A 25,044-nucleotide genomic window follows, 5' to 3' on the forward strand; every position below is an offset into this window, starting at 1 on the left:
AGGTTGCGCTCTTTTTCAGGAAAGCACACACTTTTATCGGGACATTTGGGGTTTTTTTTCTGCTTGTAAAGACACTTTAGTACCACATTCTGTAGATTTTTCATATTTTAAGCGCTGCAGTGGAAGCTAAATTCTTTTATTTTCTGAGTTTAAATGTTTTATATTCCAAACATTGTCAAATTTTCAAAATAAAAGTACCCGTATTCTAGCTTTGACCTACAAAATGACATTATATGTAATTAAATGCTGGGCGTTTGTTAATCTAATACGTTTTATTAGACAACTATTGCCTAAATTAAATTCTGCAAATTTCCATTTAGGCTGTGGTGAAACCGAACTCTCAAGGATGTGCTGCCACCTAGTTTTCATCAGAGGAAAATACCTGGTTGCAACAAACGTTCAAGCACAGGAAGATTTCTGGTACAATTTATCCTACTTGGAAGTTGCATGGAGGAAGAAAGTGGTGGTAAATAATAAAATAAATATTTAAAAAAAATATATACCACAGGGGTACAATACTGCGTGACATGCTCCTGTCCTCTTTCCCTCCACTGCCTGTGCAATAAAGGCACAAATGCCTCAAAAATATTCTTACAAGATTAGGAATTGTCCAAGAAAAACCTGGTCACGAGACACTTTGCTGTGAGACTAGCTCATTTTTAACTTACAAAGAATTATACATACAAATGTTCAACATCAAGTTTCACTTTATTCGAGTTGTACTCATTGGCACCACAAATCAAATGCAAAAAAATAGTCACTGTAAAAAAAACATCCTAAACTATTTTTTTTAATCACAGACTAACACTACATCAGAGGAGGCGTGTCAGCCTCAAGTTACAGCTCAGCACCGACTGATTGCACATAGAGTATTGCAAATGAAATGTGTGAATGCATTATGTGTCCCACTTGAGATATTCCAGCATAGAAGTAATTGGGTAGCTGTGTATTATTATTACTTTACTTGTAAAGTCACGCAGTTGTGGATTTGCATAATATTACAGTTAGAGATATTCCATCTGCCGGGGTTACCAAACAGGGCTGCAAATAACAGTTATTTTCATAATTGACTAATCAGCGATTATTTCCTCAAACAATAAATTACTTGTTTGGTCTTTAAAATGTCAGAAAGTGTTTAAAAAATGTCAACTAGTGTTTCTCAAAGCCTAAAACGTTTTTGTTTTTTTTGTCTCCACCAGAACCAGAAGATATTCGGTTAATTATCATGGAGGACAAAAGGAACCAGAAAATATTCATATTTAAGAGGCTTAAATCACAGAATGATGGTGTTTTTTCTTTGAAAAAAAGAAAGAAAAAAGAATCAATTATCAAAACAATTGGCGATTAATTTTCTGTTGATCAACCGTTGCAACTCTATTATCAACAGTAAAAGATCCAGTAGTGCTGAAAATGAATGTTGCTAAATCCAATTGAGTGTAAAACTGAAGAAATGTTGAGTTCTTTGAGTGACGTGAAGAGCGCAGGATCCCTCAGTCTTCAGTGAACATCATCCTCACCAGTTCTGCTTTGAAGCATTCCTCCTCCACCAACTTCTGAGGCTGAAACACAGAGATGACTTTAAACACAGCTCTAAGTACAGAATATAAAAAATTGTGCATTTTAGATAATATATTGAATGATAACTGAAACATGTGGTCTCTAAATTAATTTCCAAGAACCTTTTTGCAATATAGTTTAGCTTCATCTCTATTCCATGTTACCAAAGTGAGCTGATTCTACTGAAATGTATTCTTACTGTGCCATATCGCAGCAGAGTGGGAACTCCACTCAACTTCAGTGTCTTCTTGAAGTCATTATTTGAGTCCTTCCAACTGAAGCGTGAAAAAGATATCGTTAGGCAGCTGTTTAAATTCACCAGCTCTGCAGTTCAAAGAAAGAAACATGAATTTGGGTTCTGATTTTCTATCTTAAGACTAAAATATAAATGTTTACAATTTTGCAAATCCTGTAGCCTACAACAATTAATTGTGACCAAAATGTGACATAATTTAGACTGAACACAAATGATGACATTATGCAGTTGTTAGACATAACTGTATTTTCGCAGGAATTCGTCCATCATACATATTGCGTACATTTGCATGTAAACATATTCAGATGTGTTTCAAATGTATTACTGTGGGGGTGTAAATAAAACAATACCTCTTTTGAAAATACATTTTCTCCCCAATTATAATATAATCTAAAAAAGATATAAAATTGTTCTTTTCCCCTTTTTTTGTCTGTTTTCAGCATATTCAGTACCATTATTTTTGTCGCGCATGTAATCATTTTGGTCATAAAAAAGACTAGAAATTAAATATCTTAAGAGGCTCTATAGTTGTCCGGTGCCAAAAATGCTAATATAAAAATAAACTTAGTAATTCTTTATAATCATCATTATTTCATAAATGTATTGTCCAAAAAACTAAAAATATGATATTTTTTTAGTAACTTTACAACTGTAAACTGTTGTAACTGTTACCATCTTCACAAATTCATAGACTTGAATGTCTTTTCTGTTCATATTGTTATAAAGGTCGAGTGGGATGAAATTAATGTGAGTTTTTGACTCTTCCTTACACTTAACTGTTTTACGATTGCCATTATTTATCATGTTTAACAGAGCAGATGATTCAACAAAATGATGTGCTACAGTAGTGACAGCACTCGTCGTCTGCGTGGCTCAACAGTTTGATATGATAAACGGTTTCCATTATAAATTTGAGTAAATAAAGAGTAAAATACTGACTAGGCTCTTTCTCCAACTTGACAGTAGATGAAGACGGAGCCCTCAGGAAGGTGAGTCATCTCTCCTCTCACCACGGGCTCAGCTGGGGAGAAGGAAGTCATACTGTTCAAATTAAGTGAATTACGTGCATTATGCATGAAATAAATACGTATCAAAATCCCTGAAAGCAAAAGAAACCACCTCCTCACGACTAGAGCAATACAGACTTTGTCACCTGAGGTTGCATGACCAAATACTTCAATGAAGTCGATCTAAAGAAAGTGCAGGCATCTGCAGCTTTATTCTGAACCCTATTTGCAGGTAGAACACATGTGAATGTACCTTTCACGCAATCTGGACACCAGCTCTTTCCTCCGGCATCTTTATTACCTGAAAAATAAGCAAAAATATCCTTTCCTTTTCTGTCAGAAACAGCCTGAGAGAATTCATCATACCCACGGACTTTCACTTCTTCGTAATGGGCCATCGTTTTCACCGAGTTTACGTGAAGAGGCACTAATTCAAATGATTAATCTGAGGCACCACGAGTGTTAACAGTAAAGCTGCTCCTGTGAACACTGAACCTGCTAGAAATACTCCAAGATTGACAGAACAACTTCCGGTCCGTGCAAAGGTTCTTAAAGCGACCGCGTACCTGGATGGATTATTATACGTGATTTTGATTCTCTTTTATTTATTTTTTTAGTCTTATATATTATTGTTTTAAATACTCCATCCGTTTAATTGTAGTCGTGTATTTTGCATTTAGTGGCATCTAGATTAAAATATTTGAATGCGGTTACGATGACGTTTGATCTCTCTGACGATCCGTACTTTGTAAAAAAAAAAAAAAAAGTACTTCCGTCTCGTAGTTTCTGTTGTTGTCATGGCGCCGTTTCAAATTGTTAAGAAGCTACGACCAGAATTTAAAACGTGAACCATGTGTTATATTTGAATTAACCTCTAGTTATCCAAGCTGTTCGCTCAGTTGATTTAAAACAACCCGTAAAACCAGAACGAGGTGGAGATAAGCGACAAGCGAAATGGTCCAGTGGACGAGTTTGGGGATTAACTTGATGTTTGCGAACTTCAGTACAGAAGCGAAGTTATCCTGCTAATGCTAACCCTCTCTAACATTACGTACCGGGAATTGTTTTTGTTTTTGTTTTTGTTTTTTTTGCTGCAATGACTGCAGAGTTCTTGCAGAATGCTCCCACGATTGTCCGAGGACAGCAAAGTCGAGACCGAGACTGGGTCGCTTCAGGTTCAACCCGAAACAACCGCCGTGGTTTAACAGCTGGGATGTCCCCGAACAAGGTAAACAACAGCCTGCATCTGAAGTGTCTAAAGCCTGTTTGTGTTCGGCTGTGTCTTCAGTCCACATGACTAAACCCTTAGTTTAGTTGCTCAATTGTCTATAAGTTTAGTCATCTTGATGCATCAGCCCTCCAGCTGATCCCACCAATATAAAGATTTTGAGAGGTGTTTATTTAACGTCACATTTCATTTGTTCACCAATCTCGGATGATGGACTATATATATCTATATATATATCTTGTACGTTTCATTACAGCACAATGCAGTTCAAATGTAGTTTAGAAACATAATGTAGGCAGGATTTATAAAGTCAGGTAATTGTGTCAAACAAACAAGATCAAATTAAGTTAATGATAGAAATACTTGTTAAGTAAGTGGTGTGAAAAGCCGGACTGAGAATCACAATGGCTTTTGATGTCAGATAAGATGAATTGGTATCTTACACACCGCAGCTACTGTTCAATGAAGCCATCCCTTTGAGTGCCGGCAACCGCGCCACCCGTGTAGGCCAGCCAGCCCCCATCGTGATAGAGAGACTGCTGCCACTGTTAGAGGTGCATGAGGATGTGGGCAGCACCAGAAGCTCCATTAGTTTCACCGCGCTGTCTGAGGAGAGGCTGCAGGCCGCTGTTCAGCTGGCCAAGCGAGATCTAAGACGAAGGCGCCAGGAGTCACTGAAAAGATCCTCTGCCAGACCTTCTCACGAGGCCTCTCTCTTTGAAACGAGTGATGCGGAGCTGCTTCAGGTAAATTCATTAATGGTACATCATTTCAAATTGATAAACTATTAATAAAGACCATATATCTATAATAGTTTACTGGTGCTAGTCAAGGGTTCGTCTTTTCCTCTCTCCGTAGGAGCTAGCAGCCACTCCAAGCAAGACAAAGTCAAAGGCCTCCAGTCCAAAACAGGAGGTGACCCGACCTGGAGTCAAAAAGCACACATCCCAGAAATATCCCATTTCTCCCATGCCTCGGGTTGGCCAGTCACCCCCAACCAGGGACCCCGGGCCCGGGCAGGTGGAGGGAGGCAAACGGGCACCTTTAAGCCATGAGATCCACAAGCTGCAAAATGAGCTGAAAGTCTATATTCAGAAGGTGGAGGACCTAGCTAACAGAGGTAACCCACAAAAACAGCTGCCCCCTGTTATATGATCACACATCACACACAGGATGCTGATAAATAATATATCATGGATAATGTATAACTTCAGGGGGGAAAATGGAGGCGCCATTGGAACCTGAAGATCAAAATAAGTTGGAGATACGGAGACAGAAGCAGGCAGCTCGCTCAGCACGTATCATTTATGTTCTCCAACGACAGGTATTTATATTTCTACCACGTGTAATTGATAAATAAAGTGTCATTGAGTCCATTTGCTCTGCATCTATAAACACTGTTCTATTCATTTGTTTAATAGGTAAAAGAGATACAAGAAGATATAGAAAAACTGCAACGCCAGAATATGTGGGACAACAAAAAGGTTAGTAAGTTCAGGATTTATCTCTTTTTGACAACATTTATTTAATTGTTGAAAAAGGCGTTGAAATCGGCAAATAAAATAACATTTTGGGCCTCCTGTCCCTAAATAAATATATGCTCTACTTGCTAGTCATGTATTCAAACACACCAATGAATCTACGAACACATTTGTTACTTTTATTTTGCTAAAAAAAAAATAGGTTTGTGAAGTCTTTTCTGCTGAGCAAAAACCATCTGTTTCACTCAGGGAGTTACTGCCTGTTCTTCTTTCAGACCGGGGCAATAAACAGGCTTGTAGCTGCCTACCGAGGGGCGTTCAGGGCCTTACAAGTTGTTATCCACCAGCTTTCAGATCTGTCTCAAAGCAAGCTACCCCCCCATTACAAAGAACTGGGCCAGCTGATTCGCCAGCTCTCTCTGTGCTCAGCCAGGGTGGAAGCAAATCAAGGCTCAGCTGTGCCTGAGACGGCCCTCAACATCCTGCAGAAACTGGAGGTGATGATCCATATACATTTGGATGTGTTTTGATTGTGTAGACTCTACTCCTCAGCACACCGGATTTGAAATGTAATGACAGCTCCTGGATGTAGGACGCTTTATACGTTGTGCCATAACTTTAGGACCGAAAACCAGGATTATAATCCCAAACATACAACCGAAATTCTTTTTACAGCAAAACAGTGAAATGTTTTACATGCTTTAACTGTCGCCTGACCTTAATCTCACTGTGCACTTATTCTACTTAACGTAGAGACAAAACTCAAAGCAAACATTCATGAAGTGAAACTAACTGTCGAAACTTTAGTTTATTTATGTACAAATTAACTTTTCAAATTTCTTTCTGTCCCCCCATAATTATGAGACTGTGTATAGAGCGGTCTACAGTTGTTACAGCATTAATCTCAAATTTATGTAAGCACTCTCAGGTCAAAGCTGAGTCATTGTACTGAGCCTTTAGGGCAGTTACTTAATGAAAGCTCTTGGTGCAGAATATATGTTATGAGTGTTATTATAAATGTAAACGTAAAAAAATATTCTTGTGTTTGCTTGGAATAACTATTATTTTATGTTTTTTTTGTCTAGATATGACACTTATTATCAGGAGGGATTTTTTTTTAGGTTTTTCTTTTTTCAAATGAACAATCCAAGACTTTAATATCCCTCCATTCCTCGTAGACTTTGGATTCTGCCCTCCGTAAACAAGAGATGCTCGAAAAGATGCAAGCGCAAGCATGTCGTCCCCGCAGGAAGTCTCCTCATCGCAGCAAGTCCCCTACGAGCGCACCCAAAGGTTGCGGCACCTTAACTACCCGACGACCTTGCAAACCCACAAATCCCAGAAGAGGTGTCCGTGGTAAGCATAGATATTTTTTTTTCTGGGGTATTAGTCAAGTCTAGCATTAAATCAAATAAAGCAAAAAAAAATAATAATAATAATAATGATAAATTAGAATAAATTAAAAACCATTGAGCTAAAACAGCATCTGAAGATATACAGAAGCAGTCATTAATGCTGTAAAAATGAAATAAAATTGGGCTTAATCTGGAAATGCAGGTGAGATTAAATAGGTTTTAATTGAGATTTGAGCACCAGTTGAAGAGGGAGGCTATTCCCAAATTTCAGAGCTACCACTGAAAAAGCCCAGTTGGTCTTAAGAGCCAGTATGGATGACAAGCCAAGCCAAGCCTGCTCCATTTAAACACTAAAAAAGAACCAATGACGTTTTAGACTTCTATACTGAACAGGTATCTAATGTTAGCCTCCCAGGATTGGTGAATAATAATAATAACTTCATTTATATAGCACCTTTAAAAGCAGAGTTTACAAAGTGCTCTACAGAGAAGCAAAGCATAGTCAAACATAACGTCAATACCGGTAAACATTTAGGAAAACGAGGCAAAAAAAAAGACCATACCTTAAAGGTAATGAATACAACAAAACCAAACAAATAACCAAAACGAGCAAATGGAATAGAAAACAAACAAATAAATAAATGAATAAAATAAACAAACAAAAACAGGGGAACAAAAGAACTGCATAAAAGGACGACATCACTTAAAAGCAATTCTATAAAAATGGGTTTTAAGAAGTGATTTAAAAGAAGTTAATGATTCTGCAAGCCTTATCTCCTCAGGTAGGTCGTTCCAAAGTCGAGGGCCCCTAATGGCAAAAGCACGGTCACCCTTTGATTTAAGTCTCGACTTTGGAACGACCAGAAGGGCCCCACCGGAGGATCTAAGGCTGCGAGTTGGCTCATATGGGGCTAACATTTCAATAATGTAGCTCGGGGCCAGACCCAGGCGGGCTTTAAAAGTGATCAACAAAATCTTAAAATCAATTCTAAAACCAACCGGGAGCCAGTGGAGAGAGGCCAGAACTGGAGTAATGTGATGTCGTCTGTTAAAGCCAGTAAAAAGCCTGGCTGCTGCATTCTGGACTAGTTGGAGGCGGTAGATCGATTTTTGGTTTATGCCAGAAAGGAGGGAGTTGCAGTAGTTGAGTCGAGAGAAAATTAGTGCATGAATTACTTTTTCCAGGTCAGAGTGTGACAGTATGGGTTTGATTCTGGAGATGGTTCTTAATTGAAGGAAACAGGACTGGACCATTTTTCAGACTGAAATTTCTCAAAGATGTTGTTATGATTCGTGCTCATACCTTACACAGACCAGTCAGGAACCTTGCTGCAGTATTCTGAACCAACCACAACCTGAAATCTTTCAAAATATAAAGAATTACAAAAGTCGAGCCTGTAATTAATAAAAGCATGAGTGATCCTCCGAAGATCTTTAAAAGAAAGGAAGGGCTTGACCTTAGAAGCTGGCTGTAACTGTAGATATCATCTGCAGGTATAATTCAAAAGTAGAATCAAAAACACATGGGTGTATTTCATTGCTTTGACAGTCGGGTGCCGTGAAATCGAGACATGGATGAAATATTATCCAGTGTTACTGCTGATAGGTGAGGGGGATTCAGCACCAGAATCTCTGTTTTATTTTCTTTGAGATTGAGAGTGATTTTGGAGGGGGACAGGTTTTACCATCAACTAAACATTAAAGAAATTAATTACTGAAAGAGTCAGTGTCTAGTTTAAGCGGTAGATATATCTCGGTGTCTTCGGCATAAAAGTAATAAGCAAAATTATGTGCCAGACCCAAGAAGCAGCATGCGGTATGTAGTAAAAACTGAATTGGGCCTAAAATCGATCCTTGAGGTAGGTGAGCACATTTAAAAGCCAATACTTATGTTAAGTAAGGCATTTATGTGTGTAATAAATACTTTTTAGTCCATTTTTAATTGTATTATTCATTGTTCTGATTCAGTATCTCATGAATATAATATAGCAGTACTTTCCTTCAGAATTTCTTACTCAATATTATGCCCCAGCTGTTGCCTGAGGCTCTGAAAACTGCACAGAGATTAAGTGTATGTTTACCTCTTGATGACGGACAAATCATTTCGTCTCTTGTGTGTCTGTAAATCACCGCAGGGCTTTTGTGCAGTTATGTGTGGGCCTCCCACTGTGCTTAAACAGCTACAACTGGGCTGAAAACCTATAAGGAGCCTTGAAGATGTGACAGAAACACGGGTAGTCAAGTGCAGAACTCTGGCCCTCGGCCTCCTGCCGCTTATGTCTGTCTTATGAGCAGTTAACTCCCGCTGGCTCCAATTGAGCGGAGACGCATCCTCTGGTCGAGAGGACATAAACACATACAATGAGCTTTATGTGCAATCTAGCTCTCCCTAGAAACCAACTTTGTTGCATTACTGAAGTCCCTATACCACATATCCAACTGGTTATCAGGAATGCAAGCTAATTCTGTAATTGGTGGTGTTGCGCTCCTCCGCCAGGTTTCAAGCTGATTTACTTTATTCAAAAGGGATAAAGAATAAAGTTCAGAGCAGCCCAATTTGGACTTCTTTGTTTTGTTCCACCATGACATCTGACAATCTCGTGCTTATCCTCCTTATTTTAACTGCACTAAAATCAGAACCAGAATGACTATGAACTGTAAATGTTGTGCAGCTAAAAAGTACTGAATAGTTTTACGGTAGTGTACTGCATGTTGCTGTTAGGTTTCCCTATTAAAGTGCTTTGGCCTACGTTTTATGTACAAAGAATCTACAAAGACATTGAGGCAGTGACACACTGACAAGAGAAATTTAGACAAAATTTGCAATGCGACTGTTTTTTAACCATAATTTCTGCAAAATAATTAAATTACCATAATGCAGATTAAAGTAGGTTTTGATTATTCAGAAATTTGTTTAAGATTTAGATTCTTAATTATCTGTCAAATATTTCACATTTTAATGAAATGTAATTTCACGTATCATAAATATAAATTTTTGGGCCCTTCAGAATTTGGGCACCTCTGATGTAGTTTGTTGTTACTGTAGTGAAGATAGAAACAAATTTTTTTTTAAAAAATTCACTTTTCATGTGTGTCAGCAGGCCAGAGAGTTGCCTCCCAGAAGCACAAAACGTCCTCTTACCAGCCCGTCAACAGAAGAGATGTGCTGAGGGCCGGCCTGGAGACCCTCGTCCAGCAGAGGGAGCCCAGAGAGCGACAGGGACGAACTCAGACAAACACTACCTGCAGAAAAGCACGGCAGTCTGAAATGAGACAGGCTGACGTAAGGACATTAGAAAGTTTACTGAATAGGTTACAACAGACAATGAAGTGCTTCATGTTATATTAGTAGCTGTATGGTTCAGGTTTTGTTAAAAAAAAAAAAAATCTGTGAAAAGAGCATCTAAAGGTCACACGGTCAGATTCATGTAAACAAACTTGTCATTTTTGTGGTACATTAATCAGATGCACGATGCAGGGTTCCAGCAGCCTACAGTCTCCTCTCGGCTCCGAGTGAACCAGCTGCCTCAGAAAGAACACTCTGTGCCCTGGATACCTACATCCCCCCACTCTCCTCCTCCACAGCGGTGAGCCTATTACCTCTCTGTGTAGCTGATGACACATTACAATTATTATTGTTATTTTTTTTTTTTAATCAGAACTCTCAGCTCAGCAGATGATTTATGTCATTATCTAACAAAGGTGTTGTAATGTCTGAAACTCTGGTCTAATAATAATAACGCTTTGCCTCCAGTGTGAATATATACAGTTTGAATCTGCAAAGTAAATACAAAAAATACGGAGGAAAAAAAAAAAAGGCAATCTATGTAACCAGTGTCAGGAGAAAGCTGTCAGAGCTGAGCTTTCCTTTTTCAGCCAGAATGTGGACGTGGGCAGGCTTCATCAGAAATGGTTCGATGGTTGGTGATATTAGCTGCTGGATGAATAACTTGTATTCACTGTAGGGCTTTAGATTTTTCCAAATTGTTATGCCCAGAATGTTATTGGTAAAGTGCAGCACAAAAATCTAACTTGGTAGAAGTATTGCCTATATATATATATATATATATATAATATATATATATATATATAAGGTAAATACGGCACAAAAAAATAAATCTCTCAGCATTTTTTTTATGGGATATTAACTGTTTTGTGAAAAAGTTTTATGTATAGAAGACCTAACTCTCAAACGCTCTGCAATGTTACAGGTACAGTGTGTAAAAAGGGCTCTTTCTCTGTTGCTCTCCAGGTTTCTTTTTTTTTTTTCTGTCTTGTCTTAATAATAATATGTATCTGTGCCTGTGGTTCATCATTCACTCATTTATCATTCATTCATCTCTCTGCAGATCCCCTCAAAGGGGGGACCAGAGCCTCGATGTCTCTTCTCTCCAGTGAAGCTCTCAGCGAGCCATCCAAAGCAGAAGGTGGCCAGTGGTTCGGGAGCAGAGCCAGGTCTAAGCCTAGAAAAGAGGAAGGAAGCTGAGAATGAAGCATTAAGGTGAAGCTCACCTCCTACAATTCTTTTCAACTCGCTATTAATCTGTCTTATGTATGATATATTTCAGAATGAAGTATCATCTTTTTGCAGATTCGTCAGTTTGTGATTTTGGTTATTTCTACTTCACACTTTGATCGTCCGTCTCGGCTAAAAAGTAAAAAAAAAATAGATAGCAGAATGAGTTCTTGGGAAAAGGACTGTTAATGAGTTATTTCTCTGTATTCCTTGTATTATTTCTGACTCTCATTTCAGGCCCCACTTGCTGAGAGCCACAGGCAATACTAATTCAAAGTTAATTCTTTCCAATAAATTAATCCAGCTCTTTGCTAGATTGAAGCCATTTCTCTTTTTGAGTGATTAATAGTTGGCCTGTTCTGGGGCTTATAGGCACCTCATTGATGAAGTGTTCCACATATGTCTCTGTTTAATCAATTCCTAATTACTACAGTTGTGCTTTCCTATTAATCAGTGGCTAGCAGCCTGATTTGTGAGATTAGGATTATGAGTTATTTATGTGAAAAGCTTGTGTTTGCATTTGGCTTCATATGGTGATTACTGGCTTGGTTCAGGAAAGCGTGGTTGGATAAGATGACTACGCAGAGACTGAAAGAGCTGGACCACCTGAGGAAGGAAGAGGTTGAACGCATTCAGAGATTAAGGTACGCTACTAATACAATTACAGCTTCATCAGAACTAATGGATCTGAGGGGATGGAAGTTGAAGGTTATAATAAAGTGTTCATTACTGGATATCGGTACAGCCCAAAAAAACTGTTTTTCCCCCTCCATTTTACTAAAATTGCAATCTCTATAGACACTATGACAATAAATACCAAGCTGTGATGGGATGAAATAAAATCATGCCCAAAATTCCTGACTTGAGACAAAATTAATCTAAAACCAATAGAGGTAGAATATTGTCAGAACAGAGGTCCCTGCTAATCACTGTACAATGCACATAATGCATAATAATCATTACTGTAATATATGCATGCGTGAAGAAACATTTCCCACCGCCAGTAATACCACATAGGTCTTGCTGCAAAGTCACAGCAGTAATCCACACGATAATCCGCCACGCAGCTCAATGCAAGGGCCTCACAGTCAAATGAACAGTTACATTGAGGAATTACAACGTGGACATAATTATTTACACACAAAAGAACAGAAAATAATGCAGCTTGTGATTGTGGCACATCTATTTAAAACCAGGGAGAGCAATATGTCCCTATAGACGCCCACACATTTCCTGATTAGTCACTGGAAAGTTTAACTTTAAAAGAGCAGCATAAAAACACAGTGTGCGAACAGGTTGCAGTTAACACGGTCTATAAAGCACTAGTTACTGCACTGAATGCGGCGGTTTCGTGCTCCTGCTTTCTAGGCCTGCCATGTTTTACTCACCTGAAGGACTCTTCACAGCTGGAAGTCTGACGTGTCACAGAAGGAAACGTGTGTAATATTAATTAAGAACAACTGCACGCCCACAGTTAAGACCTTGATAATTTTCTGCTTAATTTGTTACTGGGTAACTTAAATGGAATTTCATCATCACTGCTAGTCTGGTGTAGCTCTATCTTTCACCCCTGGCTGGTTCATTTGGCACAATTACATTTCACAGCAAGCAATAAATTCAAAAACATTTAAGATCAAACATATTATTACAAAGTGCAAGAAGGTCTCTTTGTCAGTGTGGAGTGCCAAGAAAGAGCTATACACTTCTTATTTCTATATACTGTGTACACATTTTGTAATGTTTTTAGGTTTTAAATTTTAGAGCGTTTTTTTTAACATTTGATATAGAACAGGGATGTCCAACCAGTAGCTCGCAAAGTTAACAGTAGGTTTGAACAATATGCAGTGCTTCCCACACACAGACTTACTTGGGAGCGCTGCCCAGGTATAGCCAAGGATATTTGGCAATTCATTTCAGCATTTTTTTTTCTAGCATTCTATTCTTGAACCTGTCCGAGAGAACGATGCTATCAACGGGATCGATTACTAAGTGGACGATCTCCCCTCGCTCTCCTTCACCTGTGTCTGCTCTGCAATGTGCCAGTGCAGCAGAGGTTGAGCTCCACCTCATGAGACACAGAGATCAGAGGACAGAAACACAGCAGAGACTCCCTGAGACACTGAAAAGAAACAGGTGCTCATAAATTAGGTTCATAACATAAATACAATGTTTTTGGCTGGACTGCAACAGTGGGGCGGAGCTATGAAACGAATGTCTGTCACTGAGTGAGTGAGAGATCAAAATACACCTCAGGTTGGTTGAACGCTGAGACTTTTCAAATTAAAAGCCCGCCTGTTTCACACAGGGTCCAGACATATACTAGGTTTTTATTTAGACGTGTTTCGTTCAGAAGAGAAGGGGGTCCCAGTTGAAGGGCAAATACTGGATTTCCCTGTTAAATCTCTTGTTTTAGAACACTTAATTTGACACTTTTCAAACCAGTTTGGCCACATGAGTTGCGTGCACTGCAGTGGGCATGTAGGGAACATCTGTGTAACTGTAGATTCAGAAAATCTTCAATTGAAAACATAAAGAAATGTATACAGGTAGGTAGCAGGTTTTAGCATTTAGTGGGTTTGACAGTAAAAGAAATCGGGATATAAAAAAAAACAAAAAAACACCTCAATCTAAAAAAACAAGAGCCTGGTTTGTACCACTGTTTTGTGTGAATCCCATTTGCCTAAAAAAGCAAAGTGTTTTGATTAATTATCATCCACAAAATTAGTCCTTCAGGACTTTTCAATAATGTGAATGATGTAATAGGCTCAAAAGGGATAGTTATTAAAAAATTGGATTTACATCAATTTTAACTTTAATCCAGAAAATGAAGTCTTTTTGATTAATTTGACACCCACTTAGAATACAAAGAGAACCTACGTTTGACCCATACAATAATTAATATCATGCTTTCATATTTTCATGCAGTCTCAAAGCAGTTTAGTTTAGAACTTCTGCTGTGACAGCTTGCATTGTGGGTGTTTCTGGGTCAACAGGTCTGATGTCGTCTCACCAACTCAGTGGGCTGAGAGAGCCGAGCAGGAGCACACAGGGAGAATCGAGCCTCCTCTGGATGAAGTGCAGGTAGGAAGACTTATCTGCTGAGATTTTACTTCCTTTATTATCTTTTACATGTCTACTGAGAAAGAGGATGACAGTCAATACTCCTTAATAGATAAATAGATTAAAAATTATTATTTTATTTTTTTTAAAACACAGTCTGTGTGTGTTTACCTTCAGATTTACCACAAGGAAGTAAATAGTGATTTATGTTTTGGTGTTTATTCAGCAGATTGGTGAATCCTTGAACAGAATCAACTTCTCACTGAGGAGTCGGCTGCCTGAGCAGGCTGCAGAGAGAGTGAGCTGCACTACAGCAGATCCGGCGTTGCTATTAAACAAAGTTTGAACAAGAACGGAACAATTATGCTGATAATGTGTGTGTTTTTTGTGACTGTTGTCCTCCACAGGCAGCGGAGAGCGCTCGGCAGCTGAGTGAGGCTCTGCTGGAGGATCTGCTGGAGGACACTACGCGGGCAGCGTGGGCAGCCGAGACAGACAGACAGTTGGAGGGCATGGCTCAGTGTAGGCTGCAGGCCCCCTCGCTGGAGGGCATGCTGCTTCGTATGGAGGAGATCCAGGTGAGAGCTGCTCCACAGACAGGCCCGCCAGCAAAAAGGTCACCGGGGACCCTTGAAAGGCCACCAGTGTTCGAGTTATTTATAGTGAGCTGTTACGACAGCTCTGATCCGCTGCTGCTTACTGATGCAAGGCCCAGACTTGAGTATGTTGTTCAGTCTGTTTGACAAGGCTCTTAAATGTGTTTCTCTGTATTTCTGTGCAGAGGGACCAGGAGGACGTGAGGAGACGGTTTGCATCTATCAGCTACTCAGACCCTCTTTACTGGGACAGACCAGGAGCTGCAGGTAAAAACACTAAATTAACTGCTCTCACGGTCGGACAAAATCCTGGTGTCTCCTGTAGGTGGAGACAGTGTTACGACTGATAGTAGTAGGTGAATTCTTGTCATTAAGATTGTATGATGTCCTCTTTCTTTGTTTGTTTGTCTGACTGTCCCGTGTTCATCCCCATCTGTCACAACACACACAACCGTCCCCCCAGGATCTCAGTGCCATGCTCCGGGCTCCAGGCCAAACTCTCCTCAGCCAATTAGGCTCACAAGACCAGTGCTGAAACAGACCTCTGCTGCTGACATTGTCCTGGAGAAGCCCGTCGAGACTGGGTGGGTTACTATGTCCTTTCTCCTCTCTCTGCACCCGAATCATTTCCGTGTCTCGTCTTTTGCTTTTTTTTTTCCATCTCGTTTTATTGGTCTTGAAGCAGCGGTTTTGAAATTTGTATGTAATATTTACTGGAGCAAGGTTTGAACTATTCAACTTTCTTCACAATATTTAAAGCTGAAATGAAAGGTCCTCATTTCCATTATCAGTCATCATGATTCCAGCGCAATTCTGCTGATTGCTTGAAATTCGATATAATTGTGATTGCAGATTTTGATTACTTGGAAAGTCTGGGGTCACTTTTAATGCACTTTTTATGAGAAAAGTAATGAATGAAACTGCAGATAAAGACTTCCTGTTGCAGCTCTATAAGAGCAACAGCCAAATCCTCTGTCGGAAGTCATTCTCTGGTGGTGTAATTGGGCCTCTAGACTCTATGAAAAGGAAGTGATTTAATGTTTTTCCAGCGATCCATAGTTAGTGTTTTTCCACATGATGTGTCATTGCCATAATAATTGCTCTTCCACTCGGAGGCCTTACTCATCCCGCAAAACCCACTTGGTGGCTACCGTACCCAGGGCAGAGTCTATTCCTGACGCAGGCAGCAGACTCCACAGAGACCCTCCGCTGCCCAGGGCATTAGCTGCAGCTGCTCTCCTGCTTTAATTTAATGAGGGACTTGGAAAGAGGAGAAAAAGAGTGTAGAAGGACTAGACATTGTTGACACAGACGAGCCAACAAATTCAAATTGTGACGATTAGCACATTATATCTTTTTTTTTTTTTTTCATGAGTCATTCGTTTTCAGAGGTATCCTGCACAGCTGCTTCTAAAAACAGAGAAAGTCACCTGACAACTGACAGCTCATTTGTTCTGAAACTCCCTGACTCCCTGTGTCATTAAACATACCTGCCTCATCTTCAGTCCCAATTAATGAGCCTTTAAAAAAGTAATGACAGCCTGCTGGATCTTTGAACACATTGAACCACAGTGGATGTAATTGGGATTTTGGATCACATGGATCAATAGGAAAATAATTATTTAAAATTTAATTTTTAAATAAAACATACATTAATTAACAAGTTGACCAAAGTTAAAGTCAAATATGAAACACACAAGGGGATTGTGTGTCGAACCCTAATCATGCCTCGAGTATTTATCACAAGATAAAGAGTAATGTATGTGTAAAAGGAGAGAAAGGGGAATTAATATGTATTCTTATACTGTATATGGTTTTGTAACATTACAAAATAAGGTATGTAAAACTGAAAAGATGTCACTGGCCAATTGTGTTTCAGTGTTTCGGTACTCGTCCGCCTTTTAATAAGACATGGTTTATCTGTATGTGCTTGTTGATGTTTTTAATGGGATGATCTGAATTTTCCTAGCCATAGTTCGAGGACAGACTGTTGGTTTGTGTTGTTGGACTCAGTAATGAATGACGGAGCGGAGGAACTCATCAGCATGGAGAGCTTTGCTGTCTGCTGACTCACACGTGTCATGACGTCTCTCTTCCAGCAGAGGCTCCTCAACATCCCCAGCACCGTAATGAGACTGTAGGACCATTTGCTAAAATGGTCCTATGAACCTGACAGTTCAACTTGGTTCACACTGATGACAGTTGTGCTGATCAAACTTGCCCACATAATATTTAGTGGCTCCAAGGTTACTTTCCATGCAGTAATGTGACATATTTGCATATGAAAAAGGATTACCATTGATCGACATTAGTCACCTCATTCAGCAGTCACCTAACTCGACTCCTTGGATAATATAGTACTTTTTCAAACCAGAGTTATTCCATGTTGGCACACTCATATATTTATGTGAAATCTAAGAGACATTATGTTAATAAAGTTTGCACTTGTCTTGATCCGTGCATCCTACTGCAATTTAGCATAAAATCCCTAAAAAACCAGGGAGTCATTTGGTGCAAGATAGAAGGAGAAATTGTGTTTATTAGACACATTGTTTTATAGAGCCACCCTCCTGGGCCAAGAAGTTGCTTCGTAAACTGAACTGAGCTGAGATCAGTTGGCCTCCTGTGTTGCCGGCTAAAACATTTCATGGCACGTATCAGCAGAGGCAAAGCAAAGTTTTGCTTGCAGAATCCTGCAGCTAATTTCACCGGCACTACCCAAACAAAACGTACACAGTGTGCCAAAAGCTGCATTAACGGTGACCACCAGCCGAACCGTAAGTTCAGTTCAAATTGAGCTCTTGTTGGTTTGTGATGTCGACATGTATCCTTCAGTTGGGACATGTCAGAACGTGTCGCTCTTCAACACGAAGAGATTTTCACCGTAGTCATAAATGGAACTGTGAAATTACATGTGACGGCTTTCTGAGCTGCCTGAGGAAGTCAGTGGCGTCAGCGAACTGCTAAACTACCCAGCTCCAATACTGAAAAGCAAATGTTGCAAGAATATAAATATAAATGTAATGATAACCCCTCACTTTGACGGCAGAGAGCGACCAGTCCGCCCACTGACATCACAAGGGAGCATCATTGTCAACACTAAAGAAAATATTGTTTCGATAAACCTGTTCAAGGTTTTCACAGCTGCAGTTAGTCTATATATCTGCTATATTTATAGATCTGTTATATCTGTCGTATATCTGTTCCCATAATTAATACTTTTGTGCTTTATACAGCGTAAAGTAGAGTCGGCTTTGGAAAAGATGAAACTTGGATAAGACAGATTGGAAAATAATTTATACAGTTCTGCTTTTGTTGCTTAAAAAGGAACGGGTTAAAAAAAAAAGAGCTCTTGCATCAATTCCTACAGTGAAAAAGGTTTTTTGTGTTGGTGTGAGATTGCGTTAATCCCCTGTCAATGTTGACTCTCGTGTCTAGTGTTGCAGTTTGATTTGGGGGTTTTGGAACAGCAAAAATATGCAAAAAGCTGATTGTGTGTTGTCTCAGCCCTACATAGTCCTTTATAACCCACATTTTTCAGCCCAGAGAGACCCAGCAGGCTCTTTCATATGCGGGGAAAAAAAGATAACATGCAATTTTTCTGTCCCCCCATACACATTTAAAAACCACCATAGGGGGAAAAAAACAGTGACAGTGACAAAGATGCAGACGTTTCCCAGTGTGCGTATCACTCGGGGCATTTTGATTGTATTGACTGATGACTAAGAGGGGAAACTGTCAAGATTGTTGTTGGTTAGGACTTTGCTGATTCTTCTGATTTAGCCGCTGAGAGGCACAGAGCCGAGGTAGCAGACGATTGATGGGGAAATACAATTTTCTAAAGAATTACAATGATTTGGAAAACATTTAGAAATAACATGGATTCATTTTTATTGTTCGCCGGCACTCAGAGCTTCCCTTTGGTCAAGACGTCCAACAGAAGAGCCTAACTCAATAGAGAGCTGTTTTCACTATGCCACTATTCATCCATTGACTATCCCCAGACCGAACACTGTCTTTTGTCCTATTGAATGATATATCAGCAGATTCGGTTCCCTACCTCGGCTGTCTTTGTGCTTTCGCCTGTGTGAGTGCTGTCAAACAACCACTGAGACAATGAAGTGAGAGATGTCATCTTTTAGCAGCAGATAAGATTTATGTATCCATGGTGAGGAATCCAGACGCAGACCCTGATTGGCCGCACGCACGCACGCACACACACACACACACACACACACACACACACACACACCCTTCTTAGCTAATGTTGACTGACCCACTGCGACTGTGTCAGCAGATCAAACAAATCAATATAAAGATGAAAGGCCAGCTCGGCAACATTGTAAACCTTTCATGTAGTAATTTTTTTTTTTTTTTTATCTGCCTCTCCTCCTCGCTCCCCGGCCTCTTTGTTGTCCTCTCAGGCTAAGTATTTCACTTTTTGGCTTCCACTCTCTGCTTCCAGATGACTGCCAATTCAGCATCATACAAGATACAGCTTTTTTTGAAATAGGAAAGATTTCTAAGTAGTGCATCAAACGAGAAAACAAGAACACTGCAACAACCTTTACATTTTCTTCCACACAATTTATCCTCCTCCTGTTTTTAAACCACACTGATCTTTCCCAGCCTCGCTTTGCTCCTCCATTGCTTCATTTTTCATCCTGATTATAGTCTGAAAACTTTTCCATAAAGGTTCGATCGACCAATCTGCTGCCAGTGGGATTGGTTAAGTGCGACGACATTGAAGTCAAGCGTTTTGGGGTCTCCGTTGTTTAGAGCTCAGTGCAGAACAATATGTCATTAATGGCCAATGCCGATTGGTTAAATGCTGAGAAACAAAAAGACAAACTTCTCGATAACAGCTAATGCCACATGTCTGTTTTGTTTATTTACATCCTGTGCAGGTCACGTTGTCGTTGAGTGAGTGTGATGGCTGGAGGATGTTTTGTAGCGCTCCGACCATGTTATTAGTTCTCCCTCACTGCCCACACAGAAATGTACACAGTTCCCTGAATGAATAGACTGACTGAAATATTTATTGTAGATGCCTCAAAAAGTAGTCTTAAAGCCCTCAGGGAATTTGATCGGACCACTTACACTCTGTCGTAACATTTTGTTTCATTTCTCCATTCACACCACCTCTTCACCGATCAGAATGAAAGATTAATCGTGCCCTTACAGAAGGTGGTCAGAGGTGGTTTGTTCAAAGAAAATGCTGGTCTCCATTGCCATTGTGACTTCATAAATAGTCCTCAGATGCACTGAAAGTAAATGGACCCATTTGGGACTGAAAGCAGATTCGTCTGTGCTGGCACTTTGATATTTATGGCCCGCCCACGGTTTGCATCCCTCATAGTCAAAACTGAAACAAGTTTAGCTGAGGCTCAGGGAGCACAATGGAGAGGCACTTTGTGAGCTGCTGCAACCCTATTTATAGCACAGCGGAGTGCCGCTGCAAGATCCAGGCAGGGAGGATTATATAGCCAGACCCAGTCGATGCCCAGCTGAGCCCCGACTCATTGGAAGCAAGGGGCAGCCGAGAGAGCCGGCCTGCAATCTGACACCCCCTCCTAAATTCATCATACTACAATAATTATTGGTCTGTCACAGTCCCGCACGCCAACATCAACACCTGAGAACCAGCCCTCAGATGCCACGTACCCAGCTCATACAGTTTGACTAATAATGAAAAGGTGTTCCCGTCGGCCTCACCCTGTGAGCATCCTCTTGTGTTCCCACAGAAACAGCTTCCTGAGTGAGAACAGCCTGACAGAGGATGCCTCTCGAGGCGAGCAGCAGCAGCCCAGAGGCATCAGCGTGTTCCCGTGCCCCGCGGAGAGAGGCGCGGGAGCTGTACTATCGGTGCCAGGCAGCACGCTGGCAAACATCCGGCGCTACCGGGAAGACTACGACGCCTACCTGCGTGTGGCGGCCCACGAGGCCGTCGGCAGCTTCAACCCCTGGGCCGTAGCAGACAGGTAAAACAACTCGCAGCAATGGATAGGTAACAATAAAAGAACCAAAGCTTGAACATCGAGCTCTCCGGGTGCACAGTGCAGACACATCACTGTGACTCTCGTGCTGCAACTGCATCAGCCACTCCACCCTCCTCTTTATGTAGTGTTTCATGTTTTGTCACACTGAAGCAGGTTTGTCCTTCCTGCTCTTCGCTTTGTCCTTGGACATGTTTGATTGAAACGGCGTGCAGCCGGAAGTGCTGCTCGCCCTGAGAGGACCACGCAGAGTTTACGGTTCGCACGGTGGATCTGCAGCGTTCACCGCTGTTCTTCTTTCCCTCGCACACATTTGCATATTTAACAGAATGTTTAAGTTGGTGCAATGCAGACTCCCTCACCTCTATGTGACCGCACCGACTCCGTGTGTTTGATACATCCATCTTAAAAACTTCTAAAAGATTATTTTTCTTCAGAGTCACTTTCCTGAATTTGGAAGGGCAAAAAAAAAAAGGTTATGTGATGAGAAGCCAGCCAATTATTACTGTGTTTTTGGAGACAGAGAACATGTTCTTAAAGGCCTGCACTCCCCCCCCCTGCTGTTCTGACACTTGATCAGAAACCTTTCTGTGTGATGAGATGGTAATGAGAAGCCTGGTGCTGCTATGGAGACCTACCACCTGGAGGATACCACTCATTCACTCTGTCCGCTAACAGACTGATTGCAACAGAACGATTTCAACAACAACTAAACGGAAAACATTCTTGAAGTATTTTAAGCTGGGTTTTTTTCATGCCTTAAAATTAGTCTTATGTTGTGCAATTCTGACTGTAAAATATACAGTATAACATGAAGAGTCACTCAGAGGAGCTAGCATGGCTTTTAGCATATTAATCATCTTTCCTAATAGCTGTTCCCAATAATAATAGTAATAATGGTCGATCTTTCACTGTGTTTCTGTCTGTACTGAGTGTTCAGAACGAAATATTATTGTTTTGACCTTAGAAATGTTCACGTTGTCCAGCAACATATAATTATACTTTGATAGTTTTGTTACGCTGACGGCCAAATGATTTCAAGTGTTCGGGGGCTTTAGAAGAGTGTTTACTATTTTCAGTCATCGTCAGTGTCCCTGTCTCAGCCTCTTGTGTGAGTGAGTGTGTGCGCGTGTGTGACATCAAACAGTGAAATTGTACTTATTGCTGCACTCACTCACCAGTTTTTAGAGCTATTTTTCTTTCATTTTATTCCTTTCAAGGCAAGACAGAAAACGGTAAATGTCGGGCCATTTTCTAAATTTCTAGTCTACGAGAGCAATCAAACCAGCGTTACCCCTCGAAAGGAGCTTTAGTAGCAGAGATGACGCAAAACATTGTTGCGTGTGTTTGAAAAACCTTTTGTGCGCTCGGAGAGCACGACCTGCAGAGAGTTTTCTGTCAGTCTACAGGCACCAGAAGGGCTCTTGAGGCCTAAATACACACTCTGTATTGTTCGTTTGTGCACAGTAATAAGCAGCAGTCTGTCCTGCTCGCTGCTTGCTCCCCCTTCAAAACATTGCCAAAGTAAAATATAGTGAACTATACCGAAGTAAACCTCCTCCTCCTCCTCCTCTTCCTCACCACCACAAGCCTCCCTTCTCTTTGTTCTTGTGATCAGCCAGTCCTTTAAACTCATTTGACAATTCAAACAATACAAGAGAGTTTCTGTGCTCCAAATTGTTTACTTGTTTACTTGCAGTTTCTTTTCGGAGTGCACAAGTGCATTCACACTGTTGAGTATGGCATGACTGATGAGACTGACAGCCCAAATCTGTGTTTTGGTAAATCCGGATTGTATCCAGATTGATTTATGAAAGTCTGCACAATAAAAACAACATATGAAAACATAGGTAAGCGGACGAACATGTAAGCAGGCTAACAGAAGAACGGGAATTGAAACACTGCACTACAATTTTTGTATCAAGTTGGATCTTCAAAATATTGTTTACATCACAGATTTGTGTTTTGTTGCGTATTCCTACCAAATGAGTGCGTTCGCTGTGACGTTACTAAGCGACACTCACGTAAAGTTGCGGGACTGTTGTCCTTTCACTGAATGATAATCCTGGAAACATGTTCACGTTGCTTGGTTAATTTTGTACATCGACCCGGTGCTTGTTGTTACAATCGTTGTGCTGTTTTCTTGTTGACGTGCTTCACTTACAGGTGTGTGAATTGACCTGGATACGAAGCAATCGTAGCCTGAAGTAAAACTACTTGGGTGTATTTTAAGAATCACGCTGGGTATATTTTTTCTAGTTTCATAAAATAGCAATAGTGGTCACATGAATGTCATTGTGATTTTTTTTTTTTTTTTACATTTTATTTACTGTGATGCAAAACCTATTTCATATTAGAGTGGGACTTTTCTGTCTGATACAAGGGTGTAAATGTCCTGCTTTGTACCTGCGTTTCCTGATGTCCCTCCTCCTTGTCATCTCGCAGCTTGGCGGAGGAGTTGCTGTCGGATGCTCTGGCCGACGTGGCAGCAGAGTTTCAGGATGTCGTGGAGGAATACGCCGAGGCCGTCTTCACCTCAGAGTTTCTGCGGCCGATCCAGTCGCCTCCTGCTTCAGCTGCAGCTTTGCTCAGCCAATAGGACGCAGCAGTCACCTAAAAACTTTGTATATTGTGTGTTTATCTTTGTAAAAAAAAAACTTGCAGACCAGGTTCCTTTTTGACCAAGGACTCGATTATTTATTATTTTGCCGTTGCTTTGTAAGCGTCACAAGGGGATGTTTCATTTTGGAATAAGCTTCTTTTAATGTTTCTATTTATTACAATATAAAGAAAAGTTAAAAGAGCACAAGTTTGACGAGACAACATTTAACTTTTATTTTTAATGAAGCTGTGAGATTGTTGAATTGCACAGGGAGCATCAGTCATGTAGCTCCTTCTGGTCTATCTTTATCTGTGATGGAATTCCACAGGGAAAGTTAGTTTAGTGTAGATAAGCTTGGAGAGACCATTATGACATTTACTGAGGATTATAAGATTACTGCCCTCCCCTTGCACTTGGTTTAAATCTCCCTGATGATTACTCACACTTCCTATTTTCACGTTGGAACATGGAAATAGATTAATTGCATACTGTCTCCACCAAAGCGTGTGAAGCCAAGGGCATCATGCCGGTCAAATATTGTAACTTGATTTCCTCTTTCATTAATGTCTAAATAAAAAAAATTCACTGCGGCAAAACACTTTTTTCACACTGTTTATTGTGTTTATCTTTGTAAAAAAAAACTTGCAGACCAGGTTAGAGATATGTGTGAATATAAAGTCTTTTTTTTAATTTATTTATTTTAAATTAGTTTCGCACCATTTTATAATGATCTGCTCAGTGTTAGTCTTATTTTCTGTTTATTTTATCCCCTGAAAGCCAACGCAAATATGGCCTCTAGTTTATATACTGACCAACGGGAACATGCATAATCATGAAGTATCAGTTCTCAATGCAAAATAAACACGACGTCGTTGGCAGACTGAGAAAGTGCCAGAGTCCCTTGAGATCGACATGAAAGCCGTGCAGACAGAGCGGAGGGGACATATGCAGATGCTGTGCTGGCCTGTGGGGACCGTCCTTTGACAGGAGACATACAGTGACTGAATGAATTAGCTCACTCTGAATCAGCTGCCCCCTATTTTCTCTCAGGCTGGGGTCTGCGTGGGCGTTGGAATACATGCAGGCTTCAATGGGCTCCAGCACACTGCGAAATGTCTCCCTTTTTCGATGTGACAAATAGAAGTCGATGGTGGAAGAGTTGCTGTCTTTACTTTGTTATAAGGAATTGAGGCCGCTTTGATGCGAATTGGAAACTTTTTTTTTGTTGAATCAATTTATGTTTCACTGTTATGGTTCTGAAATGTTTAATGTGTCTCCCTGCAGACATTTGAAAGACAAATCAGAATATATTTTCATTGCCGGCAGAACACACTTAGCGTCGATCTGAGACTGTTGACAGTAAACTAGGAAACGGTGAAATTTAATGAGT

At 40.3% G+C, this 25,044-nt stretch overlaps 2 protein-coding genes across 2 annotated transcripts; one reads left to right on the plus strand and one right to left on the minus strand.

The window, feature by feature from the left end:
* Window positions 1-689: 689 nt before the first annotated feature.
* txndc17 (thioredoxin domain containing 17) lies at window positions 690-3,334 on the minus strand. Its single transcript, XM_069712403.1, has 4 exons — window positions 3,074-3,334; window positions 2,753-2,834; window positions 1,757-1,832; window positions 690-1,559 (listed from the first exon to the last, which is right to left on the minus strand). Exons 1-4 carry the CDS (start codon window positions 3,216-3,218, stop codon window positions 1,491-1,493), a joined length of 372 nt encoding a protein of 123 aa, XP_069568504.1. The 5' UTR covers window positions 3,219-3,334; the 3' UTR covers window positions 690-1,490.
* A 559-nt stretch (window positions 3,335-3,893) lies between these two features.
* kiaa0753 (KIAA0753 ortholog) lies at window positions 3,894-24,250 on the plus strand. Its single transcript, XM_069712380.1, has 19 exons — window positions 3,894-4,048; window positions 4,501-4,794; window positions 4,907-5,168; window positions 5,263-5,372; window positions 5,470-5,532; window positions 5,805-6,026; window positions 6,708-6,885; window positions 9,986-10,167; window positions 10,350-10,471; window position 10,639; window positions 11,234-11,385; window positions 11,955-12,044; window positions 14,394-14,481; window positions 14,687-14,758; window positions 14,868-15,038; window positions 15,242-15,323; window positions 15,520-15,640; window positions 20,801-21,037; window positions 23,498-24,250. Exons 1-19 carry the CDS (start codon window positions 3,917-3,919, stop codon window positions 23,649-23,651), a joined length of 2,733 nt encoding a protein of 910 aa, XP_069568481.1. The 5' UTR covers window positions 3,894-3,916; the 3' UTR covers window positions 23,652-24,250.
* Window positions 24,251-25,044: the final 794 nt, after the last annotated feature.

This window comes from Brachyistius frenatus, unplaced genomic scaffold (genome assembly GCF_029030835.1).
Source record: "Brachyistius frenatus isolate BFR_SWC_R1_liver_20210118 unplaced genomic scaffold, ASM2903083v1 Contig_109, whole genome shotgun sequence".
NCBI classification, from domain to species: domain Eukaryota; kingdom Metazoa; phylum Chordata; class Actinopteri; family Embiotocidae; genus Brachyistius; species Brachyistius frenatus.

Coding starts and splice junctions, on each gene's coding strand:
- txndc17 (XM_069712403.1), bottom strand. CDS start 3,218: ATGGCCCATTACGAAGAAGTGAAAGTCCGTGGGTATGATGAATTCTCT. Junction 2,835..3,073: donor GTGTCCAGATTGCGTGAAAG/GTACATTCACAT, acceptor CCTTCTCCCCAG/CTGAGCCCGTGGTGAGAGGA. Junction 1,560..1,756: donor CTCTGCTGCGATATGGCACA/GTAAGAATACAT, acceptor TCTGTGTTTCAG/CCTCAGAAGTTGGTGGAGGA.
- kiaa0753 (XM_069712380.1), top strand. CDS start 3,917: ATGACTGCAGAGTTCTTGCAGAATGCTCCCACGATTGTCCGAGGACAG. Junction 12,045..14,393: donor GAACGCATTCAGAGATTAAG/GTACGCTACTAA, acceptor CTGGGTCAACAG/GTCTGATGTCGTCTCACCAA. Junction 14,482..14,686: donor CTCCTCTGGATGAAGTGCAG/GTAGGAAGACTT, acceptor GTGTTTATTCAG/CAGATTGGTGAATCCTTGAA.